Source organism: Anopheles bellator, chromosome 2 (assembly GCF_943735745.2).
Source record: "Anopheles bellator chromosome 2, idAnoBellAS_SP24_06.2, whole genome shotgun sequence".
NCBI lineage: Eukaryota > Metazoa > Arthropoda > Insecta > Diptera > Culicidae > Anopheles > Anopheles bellator.
Window position 1 is genome coordinate 39,919,514 of NC_071286.1, and position 17,643 is coordinate 39,937,156.

Here is a 17,643-nt window from a genome sequence, read left to right on the forward strand (position 1 = left end):
GGTGTCCTGCGGTGAGCCCGTCACCCACTTCATCTTGGTTGGTGCAGCGGTCGGCCTCATGGGATTGCTTCTGCAATGTAGAGTGAAAAAGGACTTATTCAACCATTCTCCATATCCAGCTGCTAGCACTCGTAAGCTCTTGGCTAGGCGTGATTGAAATTTGGCTTCCCGGAGCGACATTACTTACCGACCGACTCGCCGGCGTTGTGGCTTTCTGTTTGTTCTTTTCGTCCATAAACGTAATCTCACACACCCGGCGCACGGCGCAACCACGGAACGAGGACTTCTGCTGGCAAGGAAGTTCAAATTGTGGCCCCTCGTTCCTTGTGAGCAGCAGACTGAGAGTAAGCTGAAGCAAGTAAACAACTTCGAAGGTGTTGTCCTCCGGTTCGCGCCATAAAAAAGACCCGGCACGAAAAACATACACCGATTAACTTCATGCTTTAACTTTAGTGGCTAAGCCCCAAACTAATCACACCGCGGTACACGGACCCATCCTGGGTTGGCCGTAACCTTTTCCTTGGAACATTTCATTTCTCCCGGGGTGGAACTTTTAATTTCAAATTCACCGCGCGCCCGGGACCCTAGGAGCGGCCGGCGTTGGGAAGGGTCTTGAAAAGGTAAAAGTTTGCTACGTTCGGAAGTTGCCTCCATTTTCCACCGTCCATTTGGGTGTTTCCTTTCGTTTTATTCTCTTAAGTGCAACTACGATGCTCCGCTGCTCTCCACGGTTTGATTAGTTTCCATCAAAAGTTGCTTTTCAGCGTAAACGGAATCACCGCGCAGACTGCAGCAGACTCTAGATAGATATATATTTTTTTTGATTTTTACAATAATAATAAATGATGTGAAGTTTTCGGTCGGACGCGGTAACTTTACTTGGCGTTGTGCGTTTATCCAATCTTCAGTTTCCCTGGCGACTGAGCAGCAGCTATTGAGATTGATGATGACTAGATGAGAAATTGTTGAAAACTGCCCGCGAATGCGCTGTTAAGTCATTAATCTACGTTTGTAAACGCTCGTTCGCAACAGCGCACTTTTGATCAACCTTTTGTCCGTTGCAGGGATTATTACCAACACGCGTCCAAATCGATTTCTCCCTTTGTGGATCGAGGCGATCGAGATGCCACAAACACCTGGGCGAATCCTGCACCACCATTGAACACCATGCAGCAGCGATCGTCGGTGACCGATCGTCGGAGACCCCAGGCTCTACCAATACCTTTGCTGTGCTTCGTCTCGGCTGCGGCATGGCCCGTTGCAGTCGGCGCTGAAGTTGGCCACAGCATTCTAGCCAATGGCAACGGGCCGCCCGTGCCGGCCATCATCCGGCGCAGTGCTGCCAGCAGCGTCAACGACCCGACTCCCGGCCACGGTGCGCTGTCGCTCGGCAGCAGTGTGGGTACGGTGGCCAACAGTGAAGGTGTATCGGCGAGCGGCGTAACTAGCGTGGCCGACGACCGTACGTACGATCCGATCGCGCTGGATCATGAACGACCGGCGTACGATCTGGTGGCGACGATCGGCACGGCCAACCGTACAGTGGAACCGTTTCTGGATACCATCGATCCGTTCGGCGTGGCCAACGGAACGAAACTCGTGCTCAGTGAAAGCAGTAGTGGCCGGAGCTTGGTGGCCGATCTGGTGTCAAGCACCGCCGCAGCGGTCACGACGAGCGGTGCTACGCAACCATCGGCGACCCTCGGAGACACTCGGCACCTGGAAGTCTCGAAAGCGATGGAGGACCGGCTGCTGATTGCCGACTGGCAGGACTGGGTGGTCGTGATACTGTTCTGCCTGCTGATCGTAGTGACCGTCATCGGCAACACGCTCGTCATCCTGTCCGTCATCACTACGCGCCGCCTGCGAACCGTGACCAACTGCTTCGTGATGAGCCTGGCCGTTGCCGACTGGCTCGTCGGTATCTTCGTGATGCCACCGGCTGTCGCCGTTCATCTGATGGGTAAGTGGCCAGCCGGCACCCCGTAACCAAGCGGAGACTGTTTGTTTGCATTTTAGCTAAAGCCATTCGTAATGAGCCGATTCGGAATTCCCGGCCCAGCCAATGCGGAATAGAAGCTGGGTTTCAATGAGTCCGCCCGTCCGGTGAAATTGGCTCTTGAAACGATTAAGGGGTGGGCAGCAGAAAAACTAAGTGTATTTCGGTAAACATTTGATGGACCGCGTGTAAATAAACATTAGCCACCGGTGATGCGCTCCAACCGGGACAACCCGTATACCCGTACGACTAACGACCCGAGGGCGACCACAACCACAAATCGCAGGCAATCAATATTTTCCAATGGAGGTCAGAAAGAATTTCCGATTTTCACTCCGTTCCACGGTCTTCTAACGACGCCTCCCATGTCAGAGATTGTTTTCCGGTCCGCAACATCCTTCCGGTTCGCAAGAAAAAACATCTTACATCCGACAGCCGGCGGAGGATATCGGAGAACTTTATCCATGTTTCTATGTCCATCTTTTTGGTTTCCCTGTGCTCCACTATCGCATGGGATTCGAGCGTTTCTTTTCAATTTTGTTTTGTAAACGATTACTGTCGTCCTTGAAGCATTGGCAGGTCTTAAGTTTCTTCCACCTATCCCTGTGTGCTAGTTTGCCCTTCGCTTGGCGTAAGGAAAGCTTTTCTTTACATTGCGAAAATAGTGCAGCGTCGGGCGGAATGTGATCGATTTTTATTGCCGGCCCATGCGGTTAACCACAACTGCCAATGGGGTGCCTATTTCTGAATGTGAAACATTGTCACTGGATGTTACATTCAAGGACGGTTGTGAGTGAGGATTTTTTTCCGAAAGTCCATGTGCTCCTGGTGCTGGAGGATGCGGTTTTCGAGTGAAGTCTATATGAAGCACACCTTTCTACTCCTTTTACGGTAGATTTCAAACAGACCTAAGTCTACAATCTGCTTGTTAAAGTACCTGTCTATGATGTATGTACCTGTACCTGTCTAGCAATGTTGTCAGGGGCTGAACAGCTGTCGATTTTTTAAACCTCTTACGCCGTAACTGACCTATGTCCTTTACTTTGTCGTATTCTTGCCAATTTTTTAATTGTTTCAATCATCGTTAACGAGATGTAATAGATGCAGGTGTAAAGAATACTTTTTGAAAGGTAAAAAACTGCTCCAAAAATTCTTTTTCAGTATGAAATGAACATATTCAGTAAACGGTAGAACTGTCCAAACGGTTACCTTAACCCGAGCACGAAGCTTTTAAGGAAAATCCCAGGTTCCTACATTATGTTTTCGCTGAACTTCGTTATCTACATTAGCTGATTGTCTCACATCATCCTACACAGTATCGTAAAAATTCTCCGAAGGATCCGTCTCATCTACGAAGGTCAGAGGAAAATCTAGAATTTCGTTAAGAGATAAGAGATACGATAAGTGATATAGTCTTTCTAGGTAAAAGTAGCAGAGTTCGTTACCTCAACATACAGCATAAATGGCATTATATGACGTCATGCCCAGCGAGTGTAGGCAACGAACTGTTCGCTTTCTTTGTGATCGCAAAATGTAAAGTGTAGTGTAACCATCTGCATAGAAAAAGAAGTAATTCCAAAAGAAACCACATCATGTCGAATATAGTAAGAGGGGAACACTTATTTGCATTAACATAAATATGCAAAAGTTACGCTTTGTTATTGTTCGTGCTTTTGCTTCTCGACGGATGGTAAAAGTCGTCTCAAGACGTTGACATTCAAATGTTTTCCAAACCTAAACTTTTTTAGCCCTTCGTATAAATGCAGTTCGTTATTATTCGTTATTCGTTATTTCGTCAGCGCTGGTCAGGACTGTGCCGCTGCACCGTGCAATGAAATCACGGCCAGTCCGTCTACCTAATTTCGTGTAACTACATTGACTCCAATTAAATCACATCCTGGCTGAATGGTGTGTTGATTATTGTGCACGAGGAACGATGGATTTTCCATCGTATTCCCTAAACAGAGCACCTCCAACACGGCCACTTTCAGCAAGTCTACATTCGAATCACGTCGAGTTCCACAATTCGAAGCAAATTTTTGTTGCACTTTCCGAATTTTGCCATTTGTGCAATCTCCAATGCATTCAACCACCACCAAGAGGGAAGATGCAGTAAACGAAAGTGCACCAGTCGCGAACCGTGCTCGGCGTGCAGCCATTGCCCATTAATTACGGTCACCGGTTCCAGTTGGGAGCTTTTCATCGTTAGTCTCGACTTTAAAAATCAGCAAGGAAAAAGGGCGGCAAATAATTTGATCAAAACCGAAAAAGATCAAGAAAAGGGGAAACGTTTTGTAAGCACAGAAAGCAAACGGCAATGAACGTTTGAAAGCAAACCCCCGGCCGGTTCGCAAGACCACCAAGTCCCATTTAATCGGTAAGCCATGCGAAGGAGTCACGTTTCTTCGCTTTGGCGGTTTTCTACGTCCTTGTTTTTTAATTTAACCCATTTTCCTCATATCCTGGTTTGCTTTCGCTTCCGCGTCGACGATGCTTCCGGCAGCAGCTTTGTAATTTATATTCCCTTCAGCGCGACGCTGTCCTGCGCGTACGCTCACAGTCGATCGGTCGATACGACCGAGTGTCGTTCGTCCGTTGGTACCCGTGTCCTCGAGACCGATCCCTGTGCCGCACGTTGTCATTAAGACATGACGGGTAATATTACCTTTCAAGACAAACATCAGCCAGTTAACACTGTCGTCGTTCAGCGCTCGGAATCGCTCAGAGCTTCCGTCATCGCTTCAGTTTTTCCCAAACGAAATACGAACGCACTACCGATCCTTCGGTGTCAGTGGGGGGTGTTGGGTGTTGAGCTCCACCAGAACCGGGTGCTAGCTCAATCTTGCCGGAAGGGCCAATCGGTTTGAAGTTGCTGCTGGAAAATTTTTCACTCTCTCACTCTGTCTCTCTCTTCCTCTCGATGTAGTTTTCATGGACTTCGTTTTGTTCTCTCTCTCTCTCTCCACAGGCTCGTGGCAGCTCGGTTGGATTCTGTGTGATATATGGATCTCATTAGACGTACTTCTGTGTACAGCATCAATTCTTAGCCTTTGTGCCATTAGTATAGATAGGTAGGTATTCTTTATCCCCCCCCGTTTGGTGTTTGAGTCCGTGTTCGTGTGGTGCACGTGCTGTCTCCTGGGGGAAAAAACTCAATCTCCTGCATCGCTTACCCGCACCGGATCCGGCACCGGTTTCTTGGCTAGATCCGCATCGCGAAAGCGTCACCATCGTGGTCGTTGGTATGCAGATCGAATCGCGAACATATGATGTCGCTTCGCGGTCCAGGCCCCGGTGCACGGTCGTTCGATGAAGTTGTCCGCCACTTTGCTGCTGCTGGTGGCAAGCGTAAACCTCAAACGGCCCTGTGGCCCTTAGACAGGAGCATCCCAAGTGAGGGGTTTTCAAGCGCTGACACATGCCAACTAGCAAAACGGGAAATCGTTGTTCCCGGCACCATCAGGGAGCGCCCCGGTTTGACATCGGGCGCGTCTGATATGCCAACAGTCACAACAGACACGGAACCCAGCCGGTTAAAGGGCACGCTTGGGGAATGGGGTAGGACACTAAAGGGCTATAAATTATTAGTGCCAAGCCGGATGGCGAACAGTGTTTGGTGCGAAGATTGCGTTCCCGTGGAAGCACTAAACACGGAACATCGCCACATGTGCGACGCTTTTCCCTGTTCATTGCCCGCCGTTCATTGGCCACAAAATTTTACCAACGCACATCACGCAGGAGCATTATTGTTTACGTTTCGTTTGAGGACCAATCGTTGCGATGAATTGGGTACCAACATCGGTAGAACTTGTCGCAAACCGAGGCCAGTCTGTTGCTGCTATCCGCCTCCGGACCGTTATCACTTCGGTCGCGGTCGACCCACCAGATGGTTTTGTGTGCCGTCCGGGTCCGGGAGAAAACAAATGGAAAAATTCAAATGGGAAAACCGCACACAAACACAACAATCACGCCGCATCGCAATGTCACAGCCCACATGCCAACGAGCATAAGCGCATGAACAATTGACCTGAAACCGTTGGCGTTAAACTTCGGCGGACCAATACGGTGCACGAAGCTAGACGAAATCGGACCACCTCGTGCTCGACAAACGATCCCGTTTCATGTGGTTACCCTTCGCGGTGGCTTTGCACTCCGGTCCTTGATGACCCGGAAGTGGGCCGACTAAAGCAGGGCTAACAAGAAGATGATTGCGTCGGTCGGTAAAGACTAGTCCCGGCAGCCGAACCGGTCCTTGGCCCGTGGGCGCCCACTAATTTAGCGACAAAAAGCCACAGAAGCATGATTTATGGCTCTATGATTCACGCGTTTGGGCACGCGTTTTGCAAACGAACGATCATTTCGCGCCTCGAATGGGCTCGAAAGTAGCGACCATAAATAAAGATTTTGTGCTGGATTAATGCGAGTGCATTAACGTTGTTTTTGGTCATTTCGGCCTCATTTTATTATCAATTTGAGTGGCACCAACATCGTGGTGAAGAACGATTTTTTCTCTATTTTCTGAGCATTGCTACAGTCTTGGCGTAACGTGAAACGGTTTTATTAAGAATAACATCGGTGGTGTTTTCGCTATTAAGTTTCAAACGGGAACGAAACCAGATAGTACTAAGTGTCTAACTAAGTCAATTAAAAGCTGCTAAATCTGTGGGCCATTAAACTTTTGGTGAGTTTACGTTCATGATCCAGCATTAACCATTGATTATGCACACATTACACCATCGCGAAAGAGGTGTTTCGCCAAGGATCTGACACACGGATGCGCTATGAATAATTCGTGACAGGCAATGAATTCGTCAGTGATCCTGGCTCCTGCAAGACGTAGCCGGGAGTAGCGTAGCCGTTCTGGATCTTAGCGCAGTACGTGCCTCAGGGCCTCAAGGATACGCTGGAAAAATCGCTACGCATCGTTGAAGCAGCCAGATAGATTTACGGAAGCCCTAGCCCATGCTGCCCCGGTGATGATGAAGCACACACTATTATGCTCGACGCGGATGATAGCGACGACGATGATAATGCGCTTCTCGCCACGGGGCTAAAACGCCACAAATTGATTTACAGCATCATCACCATGATCGGGCTTCCGCGTCGTCTGCGGGAACAGTCGGATGTCCGGTGTGGTGCGATTGCATTTTCCTCCCATTCCATCCCGCTCATCCCCGTTCTGCTGCTGCCAATAAAATTAGAAACTTTCCCCACGGCTACGGGCACGTCCAGAGCAGCGCCCGGCGCGTCGGTCTCAAGGACGTGTCGCACGGAAAAGAGGTGGAATAGTTTGCAAACTGCATTAAGGCTCCCCACTCAAGGCCAATTGAACAGGCTAACTTAATTAAAAGTACGCCCCAAAAATGATGATTGCGAAGACGATGTTGTTGATAATGCCGCCGCTGCTGATTGTGATGCTGATGATGGGAGGACGTACTATAAACTAATTCACAGCAAACTTTCTTCTCTCGCAAAGCGTGGAAAATGTCATTTGCAATTCGTGTCAGCCGTACAAATTTTTTTTTTTTTCACGCCACGGAGTATACGGTGCCGCGCGTTAGGACGTGGTGACAGCAGTAAGAAGCAACTCACTGTTGTAATGTCCTCAGCAGTAACGCCACAGCAAGATGCTGTGGCTCACGGTTGCGAAGTAAAAGCTGTGCCAAAGCTAAGCATTCCACACACGCTCCGGCGAAATCCTGGCTAATTGAGTAGCTTATCCGCAGCAACGGAGAGCGCTAACCACGATAAGCACCCGGCACGGTACAGAACTCGATTCATAAGCCTCGAGGATGGCCAAGCCGGCACACGATTACGCTTACTTTCGCAATGGAAGAAGCACAGGCGCCTGACTATTTAATGAAACGGTTCGGTATTACGCTTTCGAGGATCCGCCATAATCCGCAGCCAAACATAAACATACTCTCCCAATGGTTAAAGCATAAATTTTTGTGCTTTGTAAAATAATCAATGCAACGCTGCACGAAGTTGAATGAAAAACAATATTTCGTGTTTTGGAGTTCCTACAGCAACACAGATGAATAATAACATTTGAATGAAGATGGATCAAAATGGAACCATACCCTCGCTGCTGGACCTTTTAGCTGGATTGGGCAGGCAGGTTAATGGGTTACAAGACGATACCGTTGTCCCTGGCGAATGTAGCTCCTTCGACGACACTACTAACCTCAACCCTACTATCCAGGATGTAGACTCGTCAGTAGACCCGTTATTCATGGTCAGCCGCGATGGCAATGGCCTAAATGCGATCGTTGGCCGTTGGCCGTTAGCAACTCTCGCTGACTCAACGGTCAATCAGCGGGTATACCAGATATCAACAACATGCCTGGACTTGATACGACATCCAACAGGACATCTGTTAAGGGTACACCGGGACAACTAGCAGATCAGTTATTGCAAACCTCTTTGCGTGCATCCAACCTTGGAATGAATCAGGCAGATAAGACTAGGAAAAGACAAGGTAACCGAAAGATAAGTTAGGTAAAAAGAAAAAACTATATAAAATCTGAACAGACAGAAATAAATCCAGTCTTGTCAGTTCCTTTCTGGCTGGGCATAAAGAAGACCCTGAAGGGCTCCGTCCAGGACTTCGGGAGGAAGAAGGAACGAAACGTGAAATAGCAAACCAAAATCTATTCGCACTGCCGTTATCGGATTTTGTAATTGAAGTAAGTAAGGGTGTTCCACCTTAATTACTCACTGCGTTTAGTATACGATGGGCACGTTCAGCGATCCTGGCTGCTAACACGCAAACTAGCACACTCCCGAAGCTCGATCGGTGGCCTGGACAGGGTTATTACACCATTTTGTGTGATCTTTGTTGCAGAAATCTGAATCGTTCGGAATCGTAATCGCACCTGAGTTCTGAAGTGTAGTTCGGGGTGATTTTTTTGTAGTTCGGGGTGCGTAAAGTAGTGATTTTTCGCCAAAATCTTACACCCGGCAATAAGTATATTGATTCTTAACGCTTACCACTTGAACCAATAATGGAGTCGCTGCTGAACAGCCTACAAACGGAGCCGGAGCTGTGGGATACCAAGGAAGACGAGCTGCAGATTCCGGAAACAGTGGCATGGCTGCAGAACGACTCGAAGTCCAGCGAAGAGACCGGCCTGTGCAGCGAGCAGCTCGAGTCGTGGCTTGAAATGGGCCCAGAAAAGAAAACGCTAGAAATCGAGGATCGGTTTTGCGACAGGATGCTGTTGCAAGAGTACCGGGAGCTGGCAACAAACTGGCCGGAGGGCTACTCGAACATTGATATGGATAGTGCCCGTAACCGTGCGAATCCGTTCGAGCAGATCGGCAGAAATATCTTCAGTAGTCGCTCGGCGGTAAAGCTGGCAAACCTGGATGTGCTGTGCGGTGTAATGATGGAGGAAGCCAGCAACGATCTTTTCTATTTTACCAATGTGTTTGGCGATAATGGTGGCTGCGCCGAGTACGTCCTGTGGCGTAAGAAGTGGCGCGCCAAAGTGTTCGGGATCCCGCGGCAGAATTTTCGATTCTACGGGTTTGCCAGTGCGGCATCGCCAGAAACATTCGACGTGCTCCATGGTCCAGCCGATGATGGTGATGGTGGATGGTTTTGTGATCCGTCCAATTTGGAACGCTTGACCCGGTACGTGCTGGAGCAAACGGAATCGGGCGTCCATCTAATGGTGACCAATGATGCGAACAACCACCACACCAACAACAATCCGGAAAACGCGAAGGAACCGGCGTTGAAGCGGTTCTTCCTTTGCGAGGTAATTCTCGCACTGGCAACGGTTCGTCCCGGGGGCAACCTTATCCTGAACCTGTTTCAGGTGTTCACCCCGTTCACCGTGGGCCTGGTGTACCTGGTGCATCGCTGTTTCGGGCAGATTCGTGGCGAAGGGGAAGCTAAAGCACACGGACCCAGTGCTGCGCTATCTGCGGATGGTGAACGAGAAGATGCAGGACGGTGACGCAGCACCGTCCGTGCTGGTCGCGGACACTGTGCTACGAGAGGATCGTCCGTTTTATGAGTACATTCGCCAGAGTAACTATGAAATCACCCGGAAGTCCATTGACGGTCAGCGAAAACGGTTGGCCTTCGTTGAAAATTTAAACTTGCTGGAACCACGCCAGGCGGAGGTTAAGCGCAAGTGTTTGGCACTGTGGAATCTCCCGAATACGATGTTCAGGCAGCAGCTACCGAAACATCCCGACCAGTACGTGGCCATCGTCTACAGGGTGTGGAGCAGTTTGACGAAGAAGCTGGGTTCGCCAGAAAACAAGCTGCAGCCGGCGTTGAGCAAGTCCCTTTGCCTGGACTACGATTGGTACTTCGTCCCGATCGGCACCAACTTACGCCTATTTCTGCTCGGCATGGGAAACCGCAGGGTGTTTCGATACGACCTACGGCGCAGTGCTTGGGTCCCGCTGACGAACATCGTGATCGAGCTGCCGGCGGGCACGATTTTGTATGCGGAATTCGTCAACGAAGGAAGTTCATCGTCGCTCCAAATCATCGATGCGCTTTTGCTGGGTGGCGAGGACATCCGGCGTTTGCCACTGGCAGAACGTAACGCTCGGTGCCGGTTGTTTGCGAAAGCGCTCCACAAACCATCTAAGCGTTGGAAGGTGACCGAAAGGAGCAGCCAATTCGCTCCGGTACCGATTTATGCGAAAACCCTTCACTCGTTGCTGGCGATGAAACGCTTCTTTTCTAGCGCGCTGGTGCTGGACTCGAAAGACGGAGCAGCCACGCGACAAGGATATCGTCTGCAGTCGGATCTGGTGACGTTCGAACCGCAAGGATTGCTGTTTCTGCGCGACGCGAAGATTGCGTCATTCGAGGACACCGTATGCAATCGTGTACTTTGGGAGTGGACCTCCTCGCATCGTGGCGCAGCAGTAGTTTCGAAGCAAGATGTCCTAGTATTTATCGAAAATAATGTGCCAACTGTCGCCGGTGTAAGTCGCAGTACACGCTGGGGCAACGCGTGTTCAATAGACAAACGGCGAGGTATGGTGTGTAATGACCGGACAGTTTTCTAAGAACTGACTTTGGCTCTTTTCTCAGTCAACGAGTGGCCGAGGGAAACCTCACCAAACGAGTGCCAAAAGGCACTCGTCCGAAACCACAGAAGAGAATGATTCCTGTCTTAGGATCTAAATAGAAGAAGATTTTGCTACAAAGTGGCCGCCCATTTATCTTTTTGTCGCGGAAAGCGATGAAAACGCGAAGGATCCGATTTTTACTAAGAAAGTGTAGTTTTCAGCAAATAGCAAATAACGGGGAAATTAGCAAATAACGGAGAAACTGTACAAAAACTAGCTGAAAAAATAAATGGATTAGAATGGATAACATTATCTTTAACTATTAAACCCCCAAAAAAATAAATCTTTTACAATTTTTCTTGGGTCTTCCACACATTTTGCCGCTTTTAAAAAAACGTCTGGTTCCTGAACACCCTAAACAAATACAAACATCTCCATGCCCCCCGGGGTCGTGATATATTTTTCTTTGCCGTTTAAATTATCCACTTCCCGCACGGCTTTTCGGGGGCCACGGGAAACCAGTTCATGTTTTGGTCTATTAACCAAATTGGGTGGCTCGCCTACCTTCGTAACCTTTTTGCCTTTCTGCAGATATTTAGCCGTAACGCAGCCATTGAATTACTCCAGACGTCGAAGGTCCAAGCGGTTGGCGTTGCTGATGATCCTCGTCGTTTGGGTGCTGGCACTGGCCATAACGTGCCCCCCGATTCTCGGCTGGTAAGGACACCGTTCGCTTCGCGCTGCCGCCCAGCAGTGACGGGTGACATTAGCATGCGGCGAACGGAGCACCAAACAGGACAATGCTCTGTCGCTCAACCGTGTACGATACTCCCCGTGACTCTTCCGCAGGTACGAGCCGGGCCGCCGGGAGCTGACCCAGTGCCGGTACAACCAGAACGAGGGCTACGTCGTGTTCTCGGCCATGGGATCGTTCTTCATCCCGATGACGGTGATGGTGTACGTGTACCTCCGGATATCGTGCGTCGTCGCCTCGCGGCACGATAAGATGACGGAGATCGAAGTCCACAAGGTACGGTTGGTGGGTGCGGGTTGCCCTTCTAATCTCGTGAACCTTTGTTGAATATTAATCGAGCGTTGTTTGTGGACAACAAACTTAACACACCTATTTTTGGGGTCGAACTGCCCCAGGGGAGCACTGCCACAACGGTGACATCGACACCGAGTGGAAAGGATTTGGCAAATCCTAACGCCACGAAGACAGTGTGGCCATGCGGCTTTGTGTCGAACGCACAATTTATTCCACTCCATTATTTACGCTGAAAGAAAATCATGATTTATTGGCGCATAGGATTGCATAATTTCGAAACAAACCGGCCAGCGACCAAGCCTAGTTCAAACATTCGAACACAACAGATAGGTCAAAACAGACAGTGGATTTGAAAGTCAACGAGAAGATATTACATTGTTTGCCTTATCGGGGGGATCGAAATTATTTACTAGCAAAAGTTAAAGTTTAATCGTAGTACTAGGTCTGCAAATTTATTCGAGGTGTTTCTTTATAACTACCTTAATGAAAGTATTGTCCATCGTTAGCTACTACTTTCTCTTATCTTTTAGGTTGTTCCTCGATTCTGTGTCAATACAACTTCTTATCTTTAGGAGCGATCCAATGAGAGACCTATTTTTTAACAATTCAACCTAATAAGAAGTGTACTGCTGTGCTGCCAAATCGTTACTTATGCAACGAAAGAAATACTAGCCATTAATCCTATTCTCGTCGGTTATTGGCCAAAGCTTTGCTTCAAATGCATTAATTATTGTCGATGGGATTGCCTATCAGTAATTTCATTAGGTTTTAAAAGCTCAAAGTACACCACACCTTTCATATTCCACCATATGCACAGAATAACCGTTGCAAAGTGAATATTTCGCTTTGGTTTCGATGGACGTGGTTCACCAGACTGTATCCAGAACTTAATGCGTTTAGGATTCTTGTAATAACTCTCCTTTTCCTCATCAGGGACGATTCGGTACAAGAACTCCTTTCTTCTCAGCCGCGCAAGCAGAAATTTTCAAATGGTTTTCATTTTTTCGATGTCTCTGTTTTCCATTTCTGGTGGAACACATAAGACGTTTTTCTAATCATTCCCAAGGCACTCAGGCTATGGGAAACTTTCGTGTGGTCAACTTCTAATATTTATGCAAGTTTTTGTTTTGCATTGGACTGTTCAGGTCGCTATTGGTTTGAAAGCCAAAATCACCACTTTTTAACCGTCCAAACCACATCTGACACGTTCTCTCTGCAAGATCATATTCACCATAAGCACCCATAAAAATATGATGACTTTCGGTAACACTTTTCGTTATATTAAAGTTATCCCCGCAAAAACACATTACCAGGAAAAAAACATGACATGTTATAAAATAGGTGTCTTTTACACTTTAACAAAAGAAAACCTATATTGCGTTAGATTCGTAATGGCAGTAGCTATCAAATACATAATTCATAAGAAAAATATTTGTTATATTTAGTTAGTAATGGCATCCATTGTAGAACCGCACGAATTAATTTGCAGACCTAATACAATGCCGTTCATTAAAATCCGATTTCCCCTGGAAACTATGATTTTCTAGTATCTGCTGTGGCGAGAAAGTTTCCACTTATTTGTTTGAGTTTCCAATCGGCTCCAAATCGGCCTCGGGCGTTTATTTGTTTTGTACGAAATCGTGCACGCTCCTCTGACCTCTGAGCCGACTATTTTCCCATTCCGCACCCTCCCAATCTGGTGATCGATCATCGATCCAGCGAGGACTGGTCGATGGAACCCTCAGATAGCATGAATCATACCCTTCGAACGGCAATTGTTTACCAGTCAATCAACGGGCTTCGTTGTTCGATGTTTCCGATTTGCCTTTTTGGGCGAACGACAGGCACGACGGCCGCTTGCCCTTTTGGGGACTTTTACATGTGAAGTTCCAAAACATCAGCCGCTTCGGCAGTTTTCGCTTGAAAGTCTGCATACCCTTTTGGGGGGAGTGGCCTGAATTCAACCAAATATCTGCAAACGGTTAAAGCACACTGGCCGTACGAAATTGAATGTGGTTTGGGGCAGAAACCACAGAAAGATTACTAATTACGGCGGGTACCGGTTCGTGACGCAGCACAGCCGTGGCGTCGACGGCAATGCCGCAATGTAACCGGCAACTGATCAGGAACGGAGGGAGAAAGAAATGAGGGCCGCCACATCTTGATGAGCCTCGTTGGGCCGCCACCGGTTCACTGTAAGCTAATTATGCAAAAGCCAAACCGCCTAACCGAAGTCCTGTATCGTTTTGTCGTCTGCCTCGAACAGAAAAGTCATCGCACGCGTGAACCGGAGGAAGATGGCTATCAGTCGGAGCTGGATCCGATACCGCTCAGTCCGAAGCGGAAGCGCTCGTCCTCGCAGATGTCCACCGGGACGACCACGTACGTGGCGCAGCTTGGCTGCAAGGTGCTCGACGACAGCAGCGGTGGTCTCGGCGGTGGTCAGAAGCCGACCAAAAAGAACCACAAAAACGGGCACTACGAGCTGGTGGACATGAACTCGCCCTGCGCCGCCGGGGGAACGCTCGCCAAAACCGCAACCCTTTCAGGGCCACTGACCAAAGCCCGTGACGTCGCACTGCCCGAAGCCAACAGTTGTCCGTACGCCGATGAGCCGTGCGTGGACCTTGGACCGGTGGATCCTGGCGCCAATGGGGGCCGCAGTGGTGGGCCGGCAACAGCTGTCGCAGCCAATTATAGCGGGCCAGCGGCGGCGGCCGATCAGGACCTCTGGCCGGGGGGTAATAATATTTTCAGTCAACAAACGGCACAGCAGCAACCACAAACTCATTCCGCAGCCAGCCCACCACCGGCTGGCCCCACACCGGCCGGTGGCGGAGTGACGGCGCCGCAGCACTTCCACCATCATCACCACCACCACCACCACCATCATCATCATCACCACGCGGGATCGGGTGGAGCCGTCGCGGCGCCGGCCTTACGACGCAACAACACCATCAACGCGTCGATCAACACCTCGACCTGCAGCACGGTGCAGCTGGTCGGTGGCGGTGGAGGTCGGACCGGCACCGGCAACAATATCCGCGTCCACCAAAAGTCCCTGTCGTCACGCATCTCGTCGATGAAGCGCGAAAACAAGACGACGCAGACGCTCAGCATCGTGGTCGGTGGCTTCATCGCGTGCTGGTTGCCGTTCTTCATCCACTACATCATCACGCCGTTCCTGCCGAAGGACTGGGCCGTGCCGAAGCTGAGCGAGTTCTTCACCTGGCTCGGCTGGATCAACAGTGCGATCAATCCGTTCATCTACGCGTTCTACAGCGTCGACTTTCGGGCCGCGTTCTGGCGGCTGACGCTGCGCCGCTTCTTCCGCAACAGCGAGAAGGCCCCGTTCGCCAACATCCATCAGCTGTCGATGCGCCGATGAGAGGGCTGCCACGATGAGAGGTCCCACCGCCACACGTTTTACGCCCAATGACATCGAATTTTTGCTCTAGAATTCGCTGAGTTGGGCGTGAACACTGTGCTACAGTCTGCCGAGCGTTCGCCACGGCCGCACGGCGCCTTTGGTCAAATGGGCAATGACCAAAGCGGATGTGCCGATTGGATTGGATGCCCCGCACCGCCCTCGTAGCCTGGTGGTGATGGTCTCTGCAAGGATTTCGGGAGCATTTAGTTTCGGGAGCACCACGACGGAACCGATTAGCCAACCGGGTTGGTTCGTGCGTCCAGACCTTTCGAATCCATTTGTTTGTTGTTGCTTTGGTTATGTTTTAAGTTTTATAGCCTTTATGAATACATGTTGTTGTGTGCATAAAAACCTACCCCGGGACAGCTAGTTTACAGGCCGGCCATCCCGCCATTGGCCATTGTTCAATAAATGCTGGCGAATCATGCGAACCTTAAACGCACGATTTATTTAATCGCCGTAATAACCTCCCGCAAAACGGGCCCCAAACGGGACGCGGTCACCTTTATTGCGGATCGTGTGTAAGGAGCTGCCCTTTTTTTTTTTTGGAGCGCTCCCCTTTGGCACACCGGCACAGAATTGATTTCGCGATCCAACGCGGCCCGCATCCGGTTCGACGTCGTCGTGTTGGATTCGGGTTCCTTTTTCATCTCGACGTTTAGGGCGAAATTTGTTTGCTGAATGGCCGCCCCACCAGCCAGCCGGGGGTCGGGAAATCGTTTCGTGAATCGTTTATAACTTGTTAGTGCCGGATAGCGTCGAATAATCTTCGTGTATGTTGCTGCCCCATTTCGCATCGCACACTGCCGAATGAAACCCCTTTGTGCGAGCCCTAACGAGATTTACGTTGAGTTCCCGAGGCTCGAAAAAAAAGGTACACGCGACACCCTAAAACGACAGCGCACCACTGGCAGGATCATCGTGCATATGGATGCGTCGGGACCGTAACGGTGACGTCCTAAAACGCGTCCACAGTGCTAACGGGGCGCAAACGGGCAGAGATATGCGTTCGCATAATCGCAGGCCATCCGGTGATCGGCCATAAAAAAAAGACGGCCGGAGGCGCTCGGAATGAGTGTTGGGCAAGAGTCGGGCGTTGACAGGATCGGGCCGGGAAAAAATCGCGTCATCCTCGGTGCGCTTTATTTATCGTGCAGGGCGTAACGCTTGTCGCAGTGCTCAGGTGTGACACTCCGGCCGCTGTCCGATCCATCATGCTGTCCCATGATCCTGTTCCTTTTCCTGTGTTCGAACCTGGATTCGAGCCCACTCACGACAGGTATGACGCTCCGTGTCGCGGTACTTCACCCCAAAACGGGGTGAAGAGCACTTACATTGAATTTCCACTCCATGTTGGGCCCCAGGGCGAGCGTTTTTTTTTCACTTCCCTTAAAGCCGCACGAAAGATGAACGCGGGAAACACTTCAATAAGTTTGCGTCCTTAAAACGGCACACAAGAGAGAGAGAGAGAGAGAGCGAGCGTGAGAGAAAACCACCGAATGGGCGGTGGAAAGTGTCACCGTGTGCCGGGCACCATCTGCAGCGTGTCTAGAGCTTTTGCCTTTTTGGCGCCCTTCGCCAGCGAGCATTATGTTACACTCCCCCCTGTGTGAACCGCAAAGTAGCAGAATTTTCATTCGCCCATCGTCCCAAGCGGCGATAAACCTGCACTTTAAGGCGCCACAGGCTCCATGGCTCAATAAACCTCAATTTCCGCTCTGCGACCCTGTGACGGCCAAACAATTAAGTGAAAACAATTAAATCCGGAAGCGGAAAATAGCTCAACACGCGACACGCGCGCTATAAAAACTTTCTCCAAAGTAACCGTTCGGCTCCCGGGAGGGGCGGATTGTATTGATCCAATCATTTCCTTCCATTATTTACCGGCTACAATGGAGCCCTGCCACAGCGTTCTCGGGACACCGTAGCGCTTTGCTGGATTGAATTCGATTCGGCAGTAGGAAGCGCACGATGTTGTGTTTACATGCTGCTCCAGGTACACTAAAAGCTCGTCCAGGTCCAGGGGCTTCCCAACAGCGAAAGCCAACGTGGCACCATCTCCGGGCCACCAAACAATGTCATCTTCAGCGTGTAACCTCACTTAACTATTGACACACACGA

The 17,643-nt window shown here is 49.8% G+C and overlaps 1 protein-coding gene across 1 annotated transcript; it reads left to right on the plus strand.

Annotated features, from left to right (window-relative positions):
* The first annotated feature begins 1,586 nt into the window (after window positions 1-1,586).
* On the plus strand, window positions 1,587-15,649 carry LOC131208930 (probable G-protein coupled receptor No18). The gene is made up of 5 exons (XM_058201872.1): window positions 1,587-1,963; window positions 4,968-5,070; window positions 11,636-11,761; window positions 11,894-12,074; window positions 14,359-15,649. Exons 1-5 carry the CDS (start codon window positions 1,738-1,740, stop codon window positions 15,478-15,480), a joined length of 1,758 nt encoding a protein of 585 aa, XP_058057855.1. The 5' UTR covers window positions 1,587-1,737; the 3' UTR covers window positions 15,481-15,649.
* Window positions 15,650-17,643: the final 1,994 nt, after the last annotated feature.

Coding starts and splice junctions, on each gene's coding strand:
- LOC131208930 (XM_058201872.1), top strand. CDS start 1,738: ATGGAGGACCGGCTGCTGATTGCCGACTGGCAGGACTGGGTGGTCGTG. Junction 5,071..11,635: donor TGTGCCATTAGTATAGATAG/GTAGGTATTCTT, acceptor GCCTTTCTGCAG/ATATTTAGCCGTAACGCAGC. Junction 11,762..11,893: donor TGCCCCCCGATTCTCGGCTG/GTAAGGACACCG, acceptor ACTCTTCCGCAG/GTACGAGCCGGGCCGCCGGG.